Raw genomic sequence first — 15,223 nt, 5'->3', positions numbered from 1 at the left:
GCAGAGCTACAAGTCGCAAAATCCTCTTCCTCAGCAATTTCACTCATCACAAGCTACGTGTCGTCCGTCTTCACCTCTTTCACGGTTTCCCAGACCCGCTGAGATCAAAGACCCTGAAATCAAGCAAGCCTCTTCAGAATTGAATCTGCCCCCGGTCGCTAGAGCGGTTCCTTGCAAATCCCACCATTCTTCACAATCTTCGACTACACCAACATTGCATCTTCCTCTCGTTGTCAAAGGATCCCTGAAGTCACTCTTCATGTCTCGTTGAAGAAGGAGTTGAAGTACCATGGGCGACGTATGGGCTGATGGACTGGCCCTGCGGGCTCGCTTCTTCCCTTCTGGGAGTGGGTAATCGAGTCTTGAGAATCCTCCTGCTGCGAAGAGCGTTGGCGTGGGTAGTCGAGCAACTGCGTATCCTGGCTACTGTCTTTCGGGGCAGTCGATGCTCCTCGCCCGCTTGAAACCACATCCTCGGTTCTTCTGCGCTGCTTGTGCCCCTTTTTCTTAGTCTCACGCTCTCCCATGGATCCACTTTGTTCAAAGTAGAGACTGCGAACGGGAGAGATGGAGTCATCTGTATTCTTGCGAGCTCTCTTGCGTGGCGCGTCAGGCGGCTCCTGTAGCTCACCGGCTTGGCTCACTTGGCCCTCTGGAGGGGACAAGTGTTGAACCACACGCCGTGGGCTTTGCTCCTCCGTACTACCACTGGCCTGCTTGACAGCCGAATCCGCCACTCGACGGCTGCCCTGCTTGCGCTTTGTTGAATCTCGTTCAACACGAATTTCAGCTTGGCTGACGTTGTTGTCGGCCGTTGTTTTGGTACCTGACACGGGCCGATTGTAGGGCGCCCGGACGAAGTTACTGCGAGTAATGGTACTACTGTCCTGGTGAGTCTGGTCTTGCACCTCTCCTTCCCTCGCGCGAGCTAGTGGCAACCGCTTGAAGGCTCTTCTGCCGAAGGAGCCCCGAGTTGGCAGACTGACAGGCTCGGCAGTCGCATGCAGATCTTCATCCTTGATGATGCTTTGGCTGGATGCTTTCATAATGGATTTCGGTGGATCTGCTGATCGCCTGTGCTCCTGTTCTGCTGACACTGATGGGGGATTCGGAGAAGACACGCTGTGTCTTGGGCTTCTGATCGTCACGCGACGACCAATCTGGTCCAGCACTCTCGTAGCAAGGCTCTTCCGTGACCTTGGCTCTGATGAGCTACCCGGCAGGCGATCTACCCCAGCATCTCCGCTGGCGATGGTCTCATCTGCTGTTTCTTGGTCGCCATCTGGCGTCAATCCTCCCTGAGATTGACAACACCGAAAAATTGCCTGATGCAGCATGTCGATTTCCAATATTGCTTTCAGCTTGGGGTTGACGCCATCGAGGTCACCACCTTGAGCCTTCCGTAGCTCAGAGAAAAGGCTCTTCACAGCCTGATGGCCTCTTGCCCATTCCTTCAAACCGTCGAGAGCCTCCTGTAATTTCTTGTCGTACGCCTGGGCGTCTTCCGACAGCCGGGCAAGCTCACTCTCCTTTTGCGCAATCTTGGCTTCGAGGCCCGTGACTTCCTTCGAATTGTGATCAATAGCCTTTTGGGCCTCCATGTCCTTCTCATGTACCTCTTTGCCAAGTCGATTTGCATTCGCTTGTGCGATCTCTAGCTCAGATCTCAGCTCGTTCACTGTTGTGCCCGATCGTTTGTTCTCTTCTTGAGCCATCGAGACCTGTTGTTTTGTCGCATCGAGTTGCTGTTTCAATGCAGTGCGCTCTGCCTCAGTTTGTTTAAGGAGCATGCTAAGATTCTCTTTGGCAATGTCCATGTCGTGTGTAACCTCCTGGCGAGCAAGCTCAACCGCGGCTTCTCGGACCAACCGCGCGTTTTCGTCATGCTGCTCAACCAACTTTTGCAACGTCTGGGTGTGACTCTTGTGCTGTTCCTTCTCGTTTTGGAGCGCTTCTTGGCAATCCCGAAGTCTACCCTCGAGGTCACTGGAAATTGCGGCCTTGGCGATAATGTCCATCTTCAGCTTCTCGCATTCCTCATGGAGCGAGTTTGCGCGTTCGGCCTGTTCCATGTCGTTGGCTTGAGCCTGTTCTAGCTCGGCGATGTCACTTCTGAGGTTCTCGAGCTCGCTCTCACTTTGTCGAACTGCGACCCCAGCCTCTTCGAGTTGGAAGGAAAGGATGTTGCACTCCTCCTCCCTCAGTTGCGCATCAGCTTGTAGCTGGCGGTTTTCTTCCTTGGTCTTGTCCAGAAGCTCTACGAGGACATCTTCACGATCCTCAAGCCTCATCCAGAAATCTTCCATGTAGTCTTCGACGGCATCAGCGAGTTCGTTCATGTTGGATTGGATCTCTGTGTTCGATCTCAGCACTGGGTCAAGTAGGCTATAAGTCTGGTCAGCACAAGATCAGTCTACCCTACTTGGTGACTTACTTGGAGAAAGTTTTAACATTGGCTTCCTGCATCTTGTCGATGAAGCTTGCCTGTGGCTCGACTCGCTCATCAAGAGTAGACAGATGTCCGACGATTTTGTCAAGTCTGCTTGGTCAGCCTTTCGACCCTGACAGCAGAGAAGCCGAATACGTACTTGATTTGTATCTCCTCCACAGCCGCTCCGTCTCGATTCTGCTGAAATGATGCAAGGTCCCCCATTTTCGTATTGATCTGCGCAATCTGAGCTCCATAGGTCTTCATCGTATCTTGAACGGATTTGATGGTTGCGGTTTGCTCTAGGAGCTTCCGGATAGTCTCCCGTTCTCGCTGCACATCAGCTTCCCGCTCTTGGGCTCTCTGCTGTAATGATTCGAGCTTGACGTTGACTGCTGCTTTTCAGCGTTGGAAGAAGACGTGCATGCAAGATGTGTACTCACATTCTCGTTCTTTGGAACTATACTCAGCAACCGTCGACTTGACAACCTCAGTGAGACGTTCACGGGTGGCTTGCAGGTCTTTGCGGTGCTGTTCATCGAGCATTTTCCTTTTGTGCTCTTCTTCTCGCATATGTTGGATAGCAGTCTCGCATTTCGCCTTGGAAGCCATGTAAAGCTCCTGCTGCTCTGCGGTAGCCGAGTTCAGGTGCTCCTTGTATGTTCGGCACTTCTTCTGGAGCTCAGAGAGCTTGTTTGATCGATCTTCGAGCTGCTGGTTTGCGGACTCGAGCTGCTCTTGAAGTCGACTGTGATCTTCTTCCAACTCCTGGATCCTCCCAGACTTGCCTGCACTCTGTTTTCGAAAGTTCGACAATTTTTCAGCCTGTTTGCGAAGGTTGTGCTCGAGATAGGCAATATCTTGCTCCTTTCGTCGCCATTCGTCCTTCATCATCCCAAAGTTGTTGTTCAAGGCTTGAGCAAGGTTTCCAGCCATCATATCGATGTCAATTGATTCATTTGACTGCTGAGGACCCTCTTCTATCACAGGACTGGGGTGACTCGCTGCATGCTGGCGGTCCCGTAGTCTGATGGACGGCGTGTCGTTATGGCGGCGCGAGTGCCGTGACCGTGGCTGATGCAATCCGCTCAAGGGTGTTGGGCGAGGACGCGACCGCTTCTTGCTGATGTTCGAACCATGCGCAGATGAGCAAGATGATGGGCGAGGGGTTGGAGTCTTCAACTTGGTGACCTGACGAGTGTCTCTCATTGGTCGATTGAGACTGATATATGGTGACAGTCCGAGAGCTTTCTTTCGCGCGAGATCCTCACGGAGCCCCCGACATTGAGAGGTCTCTTGAGGCAATGCCCTAGAAGCTTGGGCTGGTGACACGGAGGTATCATTTGGCAGTGAGATGCGCTGTCTCGGCCCGTCGGTCTGAACAGGAGTTGTAAGTTGATCTTGATGCAGTCGCTGGGTTACTGGGTTGTGAGTTCCCCTCCTATGCTCAGTAGAGATCTTCTCTACGCGAGGAGCTCGAGACTCGAGTTGAGGGGTGACGTGATCTTGTTGCTCTCCCGTGCTTGAATCATCCGGATGGGCCACGCGACAGGCAGAAGTCTGCGCGAAGGATGCTTGTACTTGGACATCTGAACGGCGGTATGGTGGCACACAGTCCTCGAAAGGGGGACGTCTTGTGGAGGGGTCAACCTGAGGCAGTTGCTCACCCTCATTTGCGACGGATCTGTCCGTCTCTTCAGGGTTCAGACCGCCATTGATGCTGTGAACATTAATACGAGCTGACTCCTCAACAGGAAGTCTCAACCTAGGAGAAACAGAGTCACCAAATTTCCTAGAGGCGACGGGAAGTGGCTGGCCAGAACTGTCTGCAATGGCATCACGGCCATTGGTAGTCAGATTGCCAGTGGTAACAAGAGAGCTCGCGGAAGCCTTCTCCTTGACGGTATCGAGCATAGACCTTGTGGGAGCCGGGCGGCTGAACTGCCCAGGAATGATCTTCACCGGCTTTCCCCACAAGAAGCTCTCACCTGGATCAACTTCCAGGTTTTGCGGTCGAGACAGCAGCTGAAGGCCGCCATTTCGTTCAGTCGGCGACGAGTGAGAGTTCTCGGAACTGCCATTCTGGGTGTCAGGCAAGGGGCGCAGGGCATTCTGTAGGGTCATAGAGTCTTGAGAATCCTCGTCCTCTGGAGCCACGTCCGGCGGTCCGGGACTGTGGTGGGACATGGGCGAGATCGCGTCCACGTCCTCCATGTCGGGCAAGTAGACTGTACAGGTGCAAAAGCGAGACTTGTACGGCCTAGCAGGACAAGGGAAAGTTTCTTGAGCTCCAGTATGGTGTATATTGTCACTTCTGAGTTGCTGAACAGATGGGTAGGAGCCGAGAAGAAGGGGGTTGACGGTAGAGTGATTCAGTTGTGGTCGCTAGAGTGGGTGAAGTTCCTCGAAAGATGCTCTTGCGGGCATGCTGATTTTTTTCAGGCAGACGCCAGCAAAATTTCACAGAAGGGAAGCGACGTCTTAGATGGTGCGATACAAGCTCTCATTGATGAGAGAGGAGGCAGGCACCGTGACTGCCTCACCACCAAGGAAGGTACCTAGATACCCTAGGGTACCGCTCCCCATCGCCAATTTGGCGCTGGCGATCTAATGACTGTTGGACCAGTGGCTGGAACTTCATGCTTGAAAAAATATCCAGAGCTCATCTTTTTGATTCCTGTTGAACATGAAATCAAATCTCGAATTCTGGAGACGGATCGTCTTGTAAGAGGTGACTTCCTTGCCATCGTCGACAAGGCCGGCACCTTGTGGATCCCGGGCATGGAGGATATCGGCAGTGCTGTCCATCGTCTCGGCCCAATATTTTAAGACTGCAGGTGTTCAGCTAGCAGAGTCTACCATGGTGCTACTGGTTGTAGAATGATCGAGTAACCTCGTCGTCGAGTCATCCTCAACTTCTACAGTTGGGAATGGACCACATCGGTCATTGTCGTACTGTAGACCTAGCTACAATGACAGTAACATGACAGCTGACTGAGCATTGAAGGGCCAAAGTGCTTTCAACAAGTCAGAACTGACATCCGCTATCCAAGAAAATGGTCAATGGCAGCAAAGACTTGGAAATCTTAATAACGCAGTCCGGAAAAAAGCCACCTCAAACACCGTCAGCCGCCTTGGTGGTGGACGAAGAGGTTGAAAGTAAACAAGTTGCATCAAGACATTACCTCAATTTAGACGCTGGAAATTCCGAAACACGATGTCGTCTAGAGAGCAGCGCGTCTGATACTATTCATAGCCTCTCCTTACCAGGGCTTCGCGTCAAGCTGCGTCTGGAAGCAGGCGAGCTCCCTCAGCATCCGCTCGCTTACAGCTCCTGTCTTATCCAAATAAGGCCACAAGCCAAGCAAGTCAATATCCCCAAAGCAACATGAGGTCGTCTCGGGATATTAAAACTCTCGGCCGGGTACGGAGCCACACAGGCAGGCAGGCAGGCAGGCCGCATAACACAGAACCCCCGAATGTCGCCCGGCGGTAACTGACACCTGGTGTCTTGGTCATCTTTTTTTGGTGCTTCTTGAGTCTCGCAGTGGCAGGCCTGCAGCATCCAGTAGATTTTGACCAGGTTTTCATGCAGCTCGGCACAGGCTTGCTTGGGTCTGACCCCAAAACCCAATCCGTGCTGCAACTGTGCGTCCCATTCAAGCTGCCAGTCCCGTCACCACGGTGATGGTGTGGTGATTCTGGCACGCTGACAAGTTTCTCGAATCGTGAATGCCCGCTTGTGGTGCAACTTTGGCAGATGCTGATTCAAGAGCGGGGAAATGTGCCATGAAAGAATTAGCATCGTGACGAGAAATTCGCACGATACAGATCGGCAGTGATATTGGTGAGAAGTCGGGCACCATTCCAAAGGTGAAGTCAAGGGCTCGGCGCTTACACGCACCCCTGCCTCCCGGCCCATTTATCCTGATTGGCCCGGACAGCCCAGTCCAACTCAGGGGTACTGTGAAGTGATCCGCAAGGACGGGCGCGTAGCAGCACCCGCCCTCGCCAATGACAGAGACAGAGGCTGCAAAAGAGCTGTCAGTTTCACCTGGCACCTTTTGGGTGGCCAATGGCCGCACCACTGACATCGGCTTGCCCAAGTGCCGAGGAGGGTCCAGCATGCATGCACATGCACTGCTTTCTTTGGCAGCACCCACGATGTCCACATGCGCCCTTGTCTTTCGTGACGATTGCGGGCTGCAGACTCTGAGGGTGAGGTCTAGCGTGGTATTTCTCTGGGTATTCATGTGTGACTGTAGATCTAGTTGTCTAAATAGAGCGGCTCCTCGCCCTGTGAAACAATATTGGGGCATTTTCATACCCTACTCTCCCCGAATTCTTTCGACTGCTGTCCCTTCAAGTCCGAATTTTCCACATTCCCAACCGCTTGCAGGGCTGACAAGCATTTCTTGATAAGGTCTTCCGTCTGTGACGGGATTCACGGACCATCCAGCTTGCGGCTTTTGTTGTGAGCGACCGGCAATCATGGCGGCGACATCATCCTCGTACTTCCCGCTCGCAACTGAGGACCCATACACTGGCGGCGGCGACAACACAGCTGGCACGGCGAACGCTGGCTCAGATGGAAGTCCCGACAATGACGCCGGAGCGTCTGGCAGCAGCAGCAACAATTTCCAAATATCGCAGGGCGCACTCATCGCCATCATCCTGATCGTTGTCCTTGTTGCACTTATCGGCAGTAAGACGCCCCTTTCTCGCGTTCCCAGCGCGTGCTAACCCTTGACAGTCGCCTCTGGAACACTCTTCTACCTCGCAAAGAAGAGAGAATGGAAAGTCCGCGAGACCATTCGCAGGTCAGCCAGGAAGGTAGTCACAGCACTGACACCGCGACGCTCCGAGTTCCCGAGATCTGTGAAGGAACAGTCGATAAGGTCACGAAGTGGACGTACCCGGGTTGAGGATGAGATCCCACCAACTCCACGCTTGAAGCCCGAAGATCTCGAAAAAGGCCTGGCCGCCAAGGTGGACGTGAAGCGGAAGTACTTTCATCGAAAGTAGGGGTATCGCAAGTGGGTGTGAAGCGGACTGGTTTTTGAATGCGGAATTACCCTTGGCTGTGAGTCTGATGGGAGCGTGATGATATTCAGAACGAGATGATAATCGACCTTCAACCGCGAAGGGCGGTGTGGAGTTCAGGGTTGTAATTGAGCCGGATCATATAAGTAGTACGATGCAGATGTATTATAGTTTCCTGAAGGTGTTCGTGCTGGCACTCCGTCTTTGTGCTGAGCGTTTGTTATCCGAGGCTGGCTGCTCAGGCTTTTGCTTCTTCTTGGATTCTGGCACGAAAGTAATTGACCTTTCGCCCACCGCATCGCCCTGCGAAATCTTGCCAACGCGGCCAGTCTTCTTCTGCACTCGTGAGCCGAGAGCGATATCCTTATTTCTTCCTGCCTGGCCGGATGACGATACCCGCATGGAGACACCTTGTGGTTCATTTCGAATCGGCTCGTCGTCCTCGCTGACAAAACCATCTTCGGACTCTTCCTCAGAATCCACACGTTGTCTTCGGGTGCCGTTCGTACCTGCCTGCGCATCGGTCGTTGTGCTGGGGTTGAGCATCTTGAACTCCCTGCTCGTCTCATCCACAGCGAAGTCTTCGTCTTCGAAGAGCTTGCCGAAACGGTCGTCCCCGAGCACGCCGGCGTTGGTATCCACGGTGTCTCTCCTTTCTTGCCGTGCGAGGATCTTGTCCGCCAACTTCTGATTGACCTTGACCTTCTTGGTGCCACGGATCCTGCTCGCACGCTCCTTCTCCACCTTCTGTTGAATCTTCTTCTGGCGCTCCTCCTCGAGCACGAACGGGTTGGCAACCAGGTGCGCCTGCTCGTAGAGTTTCGTGTCGACAAAGTAACCGTGCATGTACGGGCGGAGCGTAGGGGTCCCGATCAGGTGATCCAGGCTGAGGGCCTTCAGCTCTGGCAGGGTCAAGAACTTGTAGTTGTCGTATGTCTCCGTGCGGGCCTCCTCGGTCATCTCTTCCACCATGTTGTCGAGGAATCCACACCACTTCGGTGCTGAACCCAGGGATGGGATATGGAACACGTGCTGCTGCTTTCCCTCATTTGCGGTCACAAGTGTGCCCGTGTCCTTGACCCACTGGACGAAGTTCAGGTCGGTAATGGGCTCTATATGTGTCCAGGCCTCGCCACTCGTCTCGTCCCAAATTTTGATGATTTTCTTGTCGGATGTCAATATTTTCCTCTCCTGGGATGCAGTCTTGAGATGCAGAATGTTTTGGATAGCATAGCCGAAGCCTTGATCCTTTCGTAGTAGAGGCACCGGTCGCCGGAGGTCGAAGACGGAGCATATACCCTGGCTGGTACCTATTGCCAGAGAGAGCCCAGAATAGGGATTGAAATCCAAGGCCGTGACTTGTCCCTCCAAACCTTCAAGAACAGCCACCTTTGATCTGACGCGTGGGTCGAACATCTCGACCGAGCCCTTTGATGTTCCGAAGGCCAGCAAGTTGTGGGTGTCTTCAGCGATAGCAGCCGCGCTCACGCAGCCAGCCTCAACACTGCCCTGCAAACCAGCCTCGATTCCTTCGTCGCCTCCCACATCAATCTCGTAAGACTTCATGAATCTGCCCTCGACAAGGTTCATGCGGAATACCTCTCCAGTACCGTTCGATCCCAGTCCTGTAGCTGCGACGAGAGCCTCGGACGAGTTGCGGTCGTAGACAAGATCTCGGCCGTAACGCGGCAACCGTATTTCGTGATGGCATCCGGCCAAGGTGTGGAACTCGAGTTTGCGGTCGGACTGGAGGTGAAGCGACTTGGAGGCATCCTGGCTGAGGAGGACAAAAGACTGATTGAGACTGGTGGTGTGTCTGTCCCAACTGAGGGAGAGTTGGCTGAGATCGTGCGTGTGTATTTGCGGTTTGTATGTGCCTGTGCTCATGATCCATTGCCCATCTTCCGAGACCCTGACACAGACACTAGCCTCTTCGAACTCGAAGTCCTGAAGCAGCTCGACTCGGTTTGAATATTCGGGGTCATATTTCAAACTTCTCTTCCTCCTGCGGGCGAGCCAGTCTGGCAGCGGCCTGCCTGTAGATGCGCCGGAGACGGTGTATACTGGCACAAGGCCAGGCGTGGTGACCTTCATGCTTTCTCACGACCGTGGGTCGAAAGAGACACGCAAGATTGTGTACAGGCGGGTCTAGGCGCAGAGGAAAGCGTGGTGAGGCTTGTTTTCGAGGCAGCAGAAAATCGCTTGTAAGAGGCCGCAAGAAAGTAATCCTTATCGGAACTTTTTTTATCGACCTCGCTAGGCCCACCAAGCATTGGACTGCCCAGGTACTATGGTAGAACGTAGAGCCCCAAGCTGGCCCTGGCCCCACACCTGGAGGACCCCTGTGAGAGGTGCAGGCGGGCGGGCCAAGCACCCACGAGCTAGTCCCGTCCCCCGGGCCCAGCAGCAAAGGGCAAGAGAGCGGCCAGGCCGCGCTGGATTCCATACATCAACGAAGAGCCAACCTTCTAGTCCGACCTGCTTAGCCGTGCCCGTCGTCCCGGCCGGAAGCTTCCCCGAACTGTACGATTAATTGCCCTTCCAACAGGTGCATCCCTAGCTCGAGCCGCTATACCCAGGTTTCGAACTGCACAGCTCAAAGTCGGAACCCCCGCGGTTGGCCTGCTGTTCTAGCCGTTGGGAACAACGGCCTGGTACTCCGTACTCCGATCGCCTTGCCACATCACGCACCTGTCTCACGATATCCGCACCTGGTCCCGACTGAGATGGACTGTGGCCCTCCGAGGGCTTTCAGCAGACCAGACCACTCCACACCCATGAGCCTCCGTCGCATGAGACGCCCCAACCTCAAAAACCGTGCCGGGCTTTCCACGAGGTCCTGGATGTGACACTCGCTTGGGAGGACGGCCGATCTACACGTGCCCCATGAATGGAGGCTGTCTCCCCCTGTGAGGGACTCGATACTACGAAATGGACCCTGGGGAATATGATACTAATACATTATTGATTGTGAGTTGCCCCCAGCGGCTCTTGCACTCCTTGGCGCGTGCCTCCGCTGACGTCTGCGCGCGCTACTCGTCCAGAACAACGTCTCCTCCGTCGCTTTCAAGATCTACGAGCCCGTGGTCACACACGCTTCCTCATACTCCTTCTCCGCTTCCGACGTCGAATCCACACTTAGGAATGGGGGGCATTTGGTCTATGCCGACGCGATTCGGCGGGCAATATGGTGTTTCTCACTTACTGCCGTCGATGGGTCCACCATGGGCCTTTCGGCACAGCCATACCTCGACGCGAATCTCGAAGTCTGCGGCTACAAGCTTGTGATGGTAGAAGAAAGCGGTCTCGAGCCCATCAGCTTGCTCAAGAATCGGAATGTCACCCCGAATACGCTCAACACCCCCGTATCCTCGTCGCCCATCGGATCCGCGCTCGACAATGCGCTACGAGGCGCACAGGCCCCAGGAGGCGCGATGGCCACGACAGGTTTCCCCATGGAACCAGACAACAAGACAAGCGTCGCTTTCTCGGCAGACTCGAAAGGCTATGGATCTATACCGGCGAAAGACATATACGAGTTCTTCACCGCGGCAGTCTTGACCAGCATTTCACAACGTTTCTGTGCTAAGACTGGTGCAATCCCGCTGGACTCGAGATCCTTCATCCTGCCCTCCACTTCGACCGATTCAGAGTCTTCGGAGCTTTCCAGCGCCCCAATAATTGCCTCGCTGAGGGTACATCTGACTACAACAGGCTCACTGTTCCTTGGCGTCTCGCTGTCTTTCTCCCAAGGCCTGCATGCCGGCGCAGATGGCTTGAACTCGTCTCTTCCGCCAGCTGGCACTACTATTCTAGCTGCGCCATTCGGGGTGTTTGGCACATTCCAGGGGTTGACAGAAGGTGACGGCAGCTCGGTTGATGGTAGTGCGGCTCAATCGCCCGAGACACAAATTACACGTTTCAGACCCGATGGAGATGCGAACTCCGGTCAATGGCGCGCTACGTGCTGCAAGTTGCTTGAAATGCGAGGCATCTCGACTGCTATTTTAAGCAGGTCTTCTTGGCTGAGCATCCAGTACCTGCGACGAAAACCGGTTGAGTCCAGGTCGGACGGCAAGCGTACTCCTGTGGTGAATTCTCAAACACACATATTGTGGCCAGCGGTGCTTTGTTTCCGGAAAAGGGCGAGAAGCTCACTCGCGATGAATTGCACTGTCGACCCCAGCGGCATCAGTCTACGGGATGGCTTCGATGCCTTGAATCATGCCAAGAGTTGGTTCATTGGGAACAGTGATCGTGAAGAGCTCTTGGCGAAGAAAAAGAATGAGAGAGAAGCGGCGGCAACAAGAGACACCAGCGAAGCTAATCCTCGCCTGCTGCAGAACAACGGGTCATCACCGTTTGATATGCGTCGAGCAAGCAACAACGGGGCCGCCGGTGGCGCTATGTACCCTACGCCACCCGATGGCGTGCAAACAGCGGCAGGCGTCACGCCGTCCATAGACGGAACTACGTCTAGCCCCGGAAATCCAGCACCCTCAGCAGCACTTGTTGACATTGACACATCGATGACAGCGCCAGGAGTTTTGGGCGATGCTTTTGGCGAAGGATGGGACGGTCCTGACACAAAGCGAGAGCAATCCTTCATCCAAGGCGAAAATTGGGAACTTAACAACGATGTCTTCGTTGACAACGACATCACGGATGCAGACTTCAACTTTTTCGACGACGAGAATCCTGGCTCCATGGATGTCAGCGTTCCTGATCTTTCCGAATTGAACACCGGACTGCCAAGCCTGGGCTCTGCGGACCAATTCGCCGCGCCCACCCCTCAGAAGCCTCCAGAACTTGGGACTCCAAAGAACAACGATCTGCCGGCTCCTCCTGTCTTCGCCAAACCAGAACTTAAGCACGCAAGGAGCATAATAGGCGAAAACCGCTCCCGCGACAGTACCAAGGTACGGCCATCAAATGGGGTCAAGAGGCAGGCCAGCCCTTTTGATCCCACAGCCGTCTACAAGAGGTTGAAGGCGTCCATTGCAGGTGGTTTTCGAACCAACTCGAATTCCGTCAATCTACCGCTTCGCCGAGGCAGTGTTTATGACAAGCTTCAGTTTGATCCGTCTCTGTCCATGGTGAACAAGAAGTACGAGCATAGCGGCAGGTTCGACTTCCAATGGGACAGCGAGGAGAACGCAACCAAGAAGACTGGCTCGCCTCCAACGACCGACTATTTGCGGCGGCATGGTAAGTCGAGAGCCACAATGAAAGACGTGCCGGCCAATGCGGGCAGTCGAGGTCTGGATGGCGCGGGAGTCATGGGACACAGCCTGCATCTTGATTCTATCAAGTATGAGGACTCAACTTCGGACGCTGATGAAGTCAGCCTGGTCTCAGACCAAGATGATGCAAGTGACTTCTCTGATGAGCCATCGTCTCCCACGAAACTGAGTGTGCGGCGGCGACGGCTTGGTGACGACAACGAATCGCTTGCCCCGTCCATACGAGACATTGACTTCATGGATGACAATCAGACGCTGAGTAGTACGGATCTGTCAAAGTTGTCCATAAATGACCACTCTGAGACTTCCATCTTGCGCTATTTCGCCGACGCAGAGCCGGCCTCTCAACGACCGATTCTCAACGACGACGAGTTCATCATGATTGCTCAGATACTCACAGAACAGGCTGTGTCTGGCAGCCTCAAAATTCCTCTTCCAGAGTCCATCCATGTGGGTCTACACTCGGCCGACATGCAGCGAGACATCGTGCATGGCACACAGACTTCGTTGCGGACACTGCAGGCAATACTGCCACCAAATCTGCAGACAGCGACGGTATGCCAGCTCCGTCAGTTGCTGGAAATACAAGACGTTCCATTCCTCGCAGCGCCTAGCCGCATGCAACCACGGCCGGCAGGCGGGCCAGAACAACGACCAAGTCTCGTCCAGATCCCGCCGCCGCACCTCGAGCTGCGGAGGCAAGAGTCCAGATTGTCAGTGTTGCCGTCTGCCGTCAGATTCTGGGAGACACTCGGGCTCGGGCCGTCACAGGGCCCCAAGAACGTACATGCTGTCTGTGTATTCCCTGGTCTAGACGGTGTGGCCGACTTTGCTGGTATCTTACTAGAGCGTCTCCACAACGTTTACGAATCCCTGAAGTTGGGTAGTTTCGAACGGATGCCGTCATCGGCGAATGTCCCGAATGTGCAAAACGGACTCTTCTCATACGAGGTTGACAGGACGAACAATGCCGCGGTTGCTTCACCGGGATCTCAATTAAGATCACTGCTGGTCGAGAACATGGCGAAACTCGCAGTGGCTATATACAACTCGACAGCGGTATCCAAGAACTTTGTCATCTACTTCGTTTACACACCCGACAACCCTCAGACGATTGTTGACGCTTGTGCAGCTTTCAAGAGACTCTTCGACATATACAAACGAGTTCTGGCGGAGAGGAAGAAGCCGGCACAGAACGAGCTGGTGCTGCAGCTGGTCTCTCTAGATTTCATGGCTACATCGACTTCATTGGTTGTGCTCCAGCCGTTTGAACACATTCGACTATGTCTCGAGACTTACGATCGTTGCACTCTGTTTGGAGGCCCGATGCCCGCTCCAGCTATTGTCCTTGAGCAACCCATAACCCGGGGCATCGACTTCCAGATCAGGAATCCGCCGTCAGCGAACATACTCCAGGAGAACTCAGCAATGCACATTGCGTATGCCCAGAGTGTGGATGAGAGATGGATCTCGGCTGCTTGGTCGGACAATCGTGGCTCCAAGCAAATGACTGCATCGTATTGCCTGGGAAGAAGAGGCAAGCCACTATCGAGGGGCTTCACTGATGTGGCCCATGAAATCTGGACGACGACATTTGACCTGATATCTATCTGGAAGGTGCACTGGCGCATAATCGTGACCAAAGTCGGTCCAATGGACCAACAGGAGGCCAGCGACTGGATCACGCTGGCACAGACAGAGACCAAGGCCTCTGTCACACTCACTCTGCTGGCAGTAGATACCAACCCATCGCTGCAACTGATCCCAGCAGTATCGAAAATACCCATCACTGCACAATCTGCATTCTACTCGACACCGGTGTCGACGCCCCAGTCATCCATTGTCTCACCAGAGCAAGTTGGGAACCCGACCACACCCAAAGGCGGGCCGACGTCCTCCCAGAGCGCTACTACGCCAGGGGCAGACGCAAACGCGTCCGAGGCCGATACTGATGCAAGCCTCGTGGACGTGACCGACACAGTCTGGGCAGCCATAGCCTCGCACCGGCTCAACATCTCACACTCGCTGGTGGACCCCAACCCAGCCCTCATCAGCGGCTACCTGATCAAGCGGGGATGCTCAAGCACAGAGGACCCGCCGGCCGTGCTAGAAGTCAACGTGGTCCACAGCGAGGGCAACCCCCGGATGCATGAGCTGCTTCTTAGAGAGATGTTGACTTACTTCCGGGGACTGTGCACCATTGCGAGGGCCAGGTCTGTGACAGACGAGGAGGGCGATGTGCGGCCGTGGCATGTAGCCGCGGCCGAGAAAGGCGTACAGGCGTTGTATCAACTGATGTGAGGGGTGGGCGAGGCGGATATCTTGGTATTGTACCACGGACTGGCCGGGCCGTTGGTGTTTTGGGCGTTGATCTTACTGGCGCAAAAGCATGGGAGAAGCACTTGAGCATGAAATGTCTATTATAGAGGCCCAATGTAGGATATCATGCACACCAAACAATCCGTGGAGCAATTTTTCATCGCTCTCAGTAGTGTACTTCGCGAGCGAT

At 54.3% G+C, this 15,223-nt stretch overlaps 4 protein-coding genes across 4 annotated transcripts; 2 read left to right on the top strand and 2 right to left on the bottom strand.

Moving 5' to 3' along the window:
• Positions 1 to 39: 39 nt before the first annotated feature.
• Positions 40 to 4,978, bottom strand: KVR01_000618 (uncharacterized protein; the record flags this gene model as incomplete). Its single annotated transcript, XM_044786447.1, has 5 exons — positions 2,872 to 4,978; positions 2,589 to 2,820; positions 2,435 to 2,539; positions 428 to 2,385; positions 40 to 341 (listed from the first exon to the last, which is right to left on the bottom strand). Exons 1-5 carry the CDS (start codon positions 4,640 to 4,642, stop codon positions 40 to 42), a joined length of 4,368 nt encoding a protein of 1,455 aa, XP_044650567.1. The 5' UTR covers positions 4,643 to 4,978.
• Positions 4,979 to 6,919: 1,941 nt separating this feature from the next.
• On the top strand, positions 6,920 to 7,453 carry KVR01_000865 (uncharacterized protein; the record flags this gene model as incomplete). The annotated part of the gene is made up of 2 exons (XM_044788983.1): positions 6,920 to 7,133; positions 7,182 to 7,453. 2 exons carry the CDS (start codon positions 6,920 to 6,922, stop codon positions 7,451 to 7,453), a joined length of 486 nt encoding a protein of 161 aa, XP_044650814.1.
• A 183-nt stretch (positions 7,454 to 7,636) lies between these two features.
• On the bottom strand, positions 7,637 to 9,565 carry KVR01_000721 (ribosome biosynthesis protein ENP2; the record flags this gene model as incomplete). The annotated part of the gene is made up of 1 exon (XM_044787476.1): positions 7,637 to 9,565. The coding sequence occupies one exon, from the start codon at positions 9,563 to 9,565 to the stop codon at positions 7,637 to 7,639; it is 1,929 nt and encodes a 642-aa protein (XP_044650670.1).
• Positions 9,566 to 9,889: 324 nt separating this feature from the next.
• Positions 9,890 to 15,219, top strand: KVR01_000913 (uncharacterized protein). Its single transcript, XM_044783031.1, has 2 exons — positions 9,890 to 10,441; positions 10,516 to 15,219. The coding sequence occupies exons 1-2, from the start codon at positions 10,403 to 10,405 to the stop codon at positions 15,013 to 15,015; spliced, it is 4,539 nt and encodes a 1,512-aa protein (XP_044650862.1). The 5' UTR covers positions 9,890 to 10,402; the 3' UTR covers positions 15,016 to 15,219.
• Positions 15,220 to 15,223: the final 4 nt, after the last annotated feature.

Source organism: Diaporthe batatas (genome assembly GCF_019321695.1).
Source record: "Diaporthe batatas strain CRI 302-4 chromosome Unknown Contig00001, whole genome shotgun sequence".
Classification (NCBI taxonomy): Eukaryota; Fungi; Ascomycota; class Sordariomycetes; order Diaporthales; family Diaporthaceae; genus Diaporthe; species Diaporthe batatas.
The sequence above is the reverse complement of the archived record's forward strand: the minus strand, read 5'-3'. Positions and strand labels throughout refer to the sequence as shown.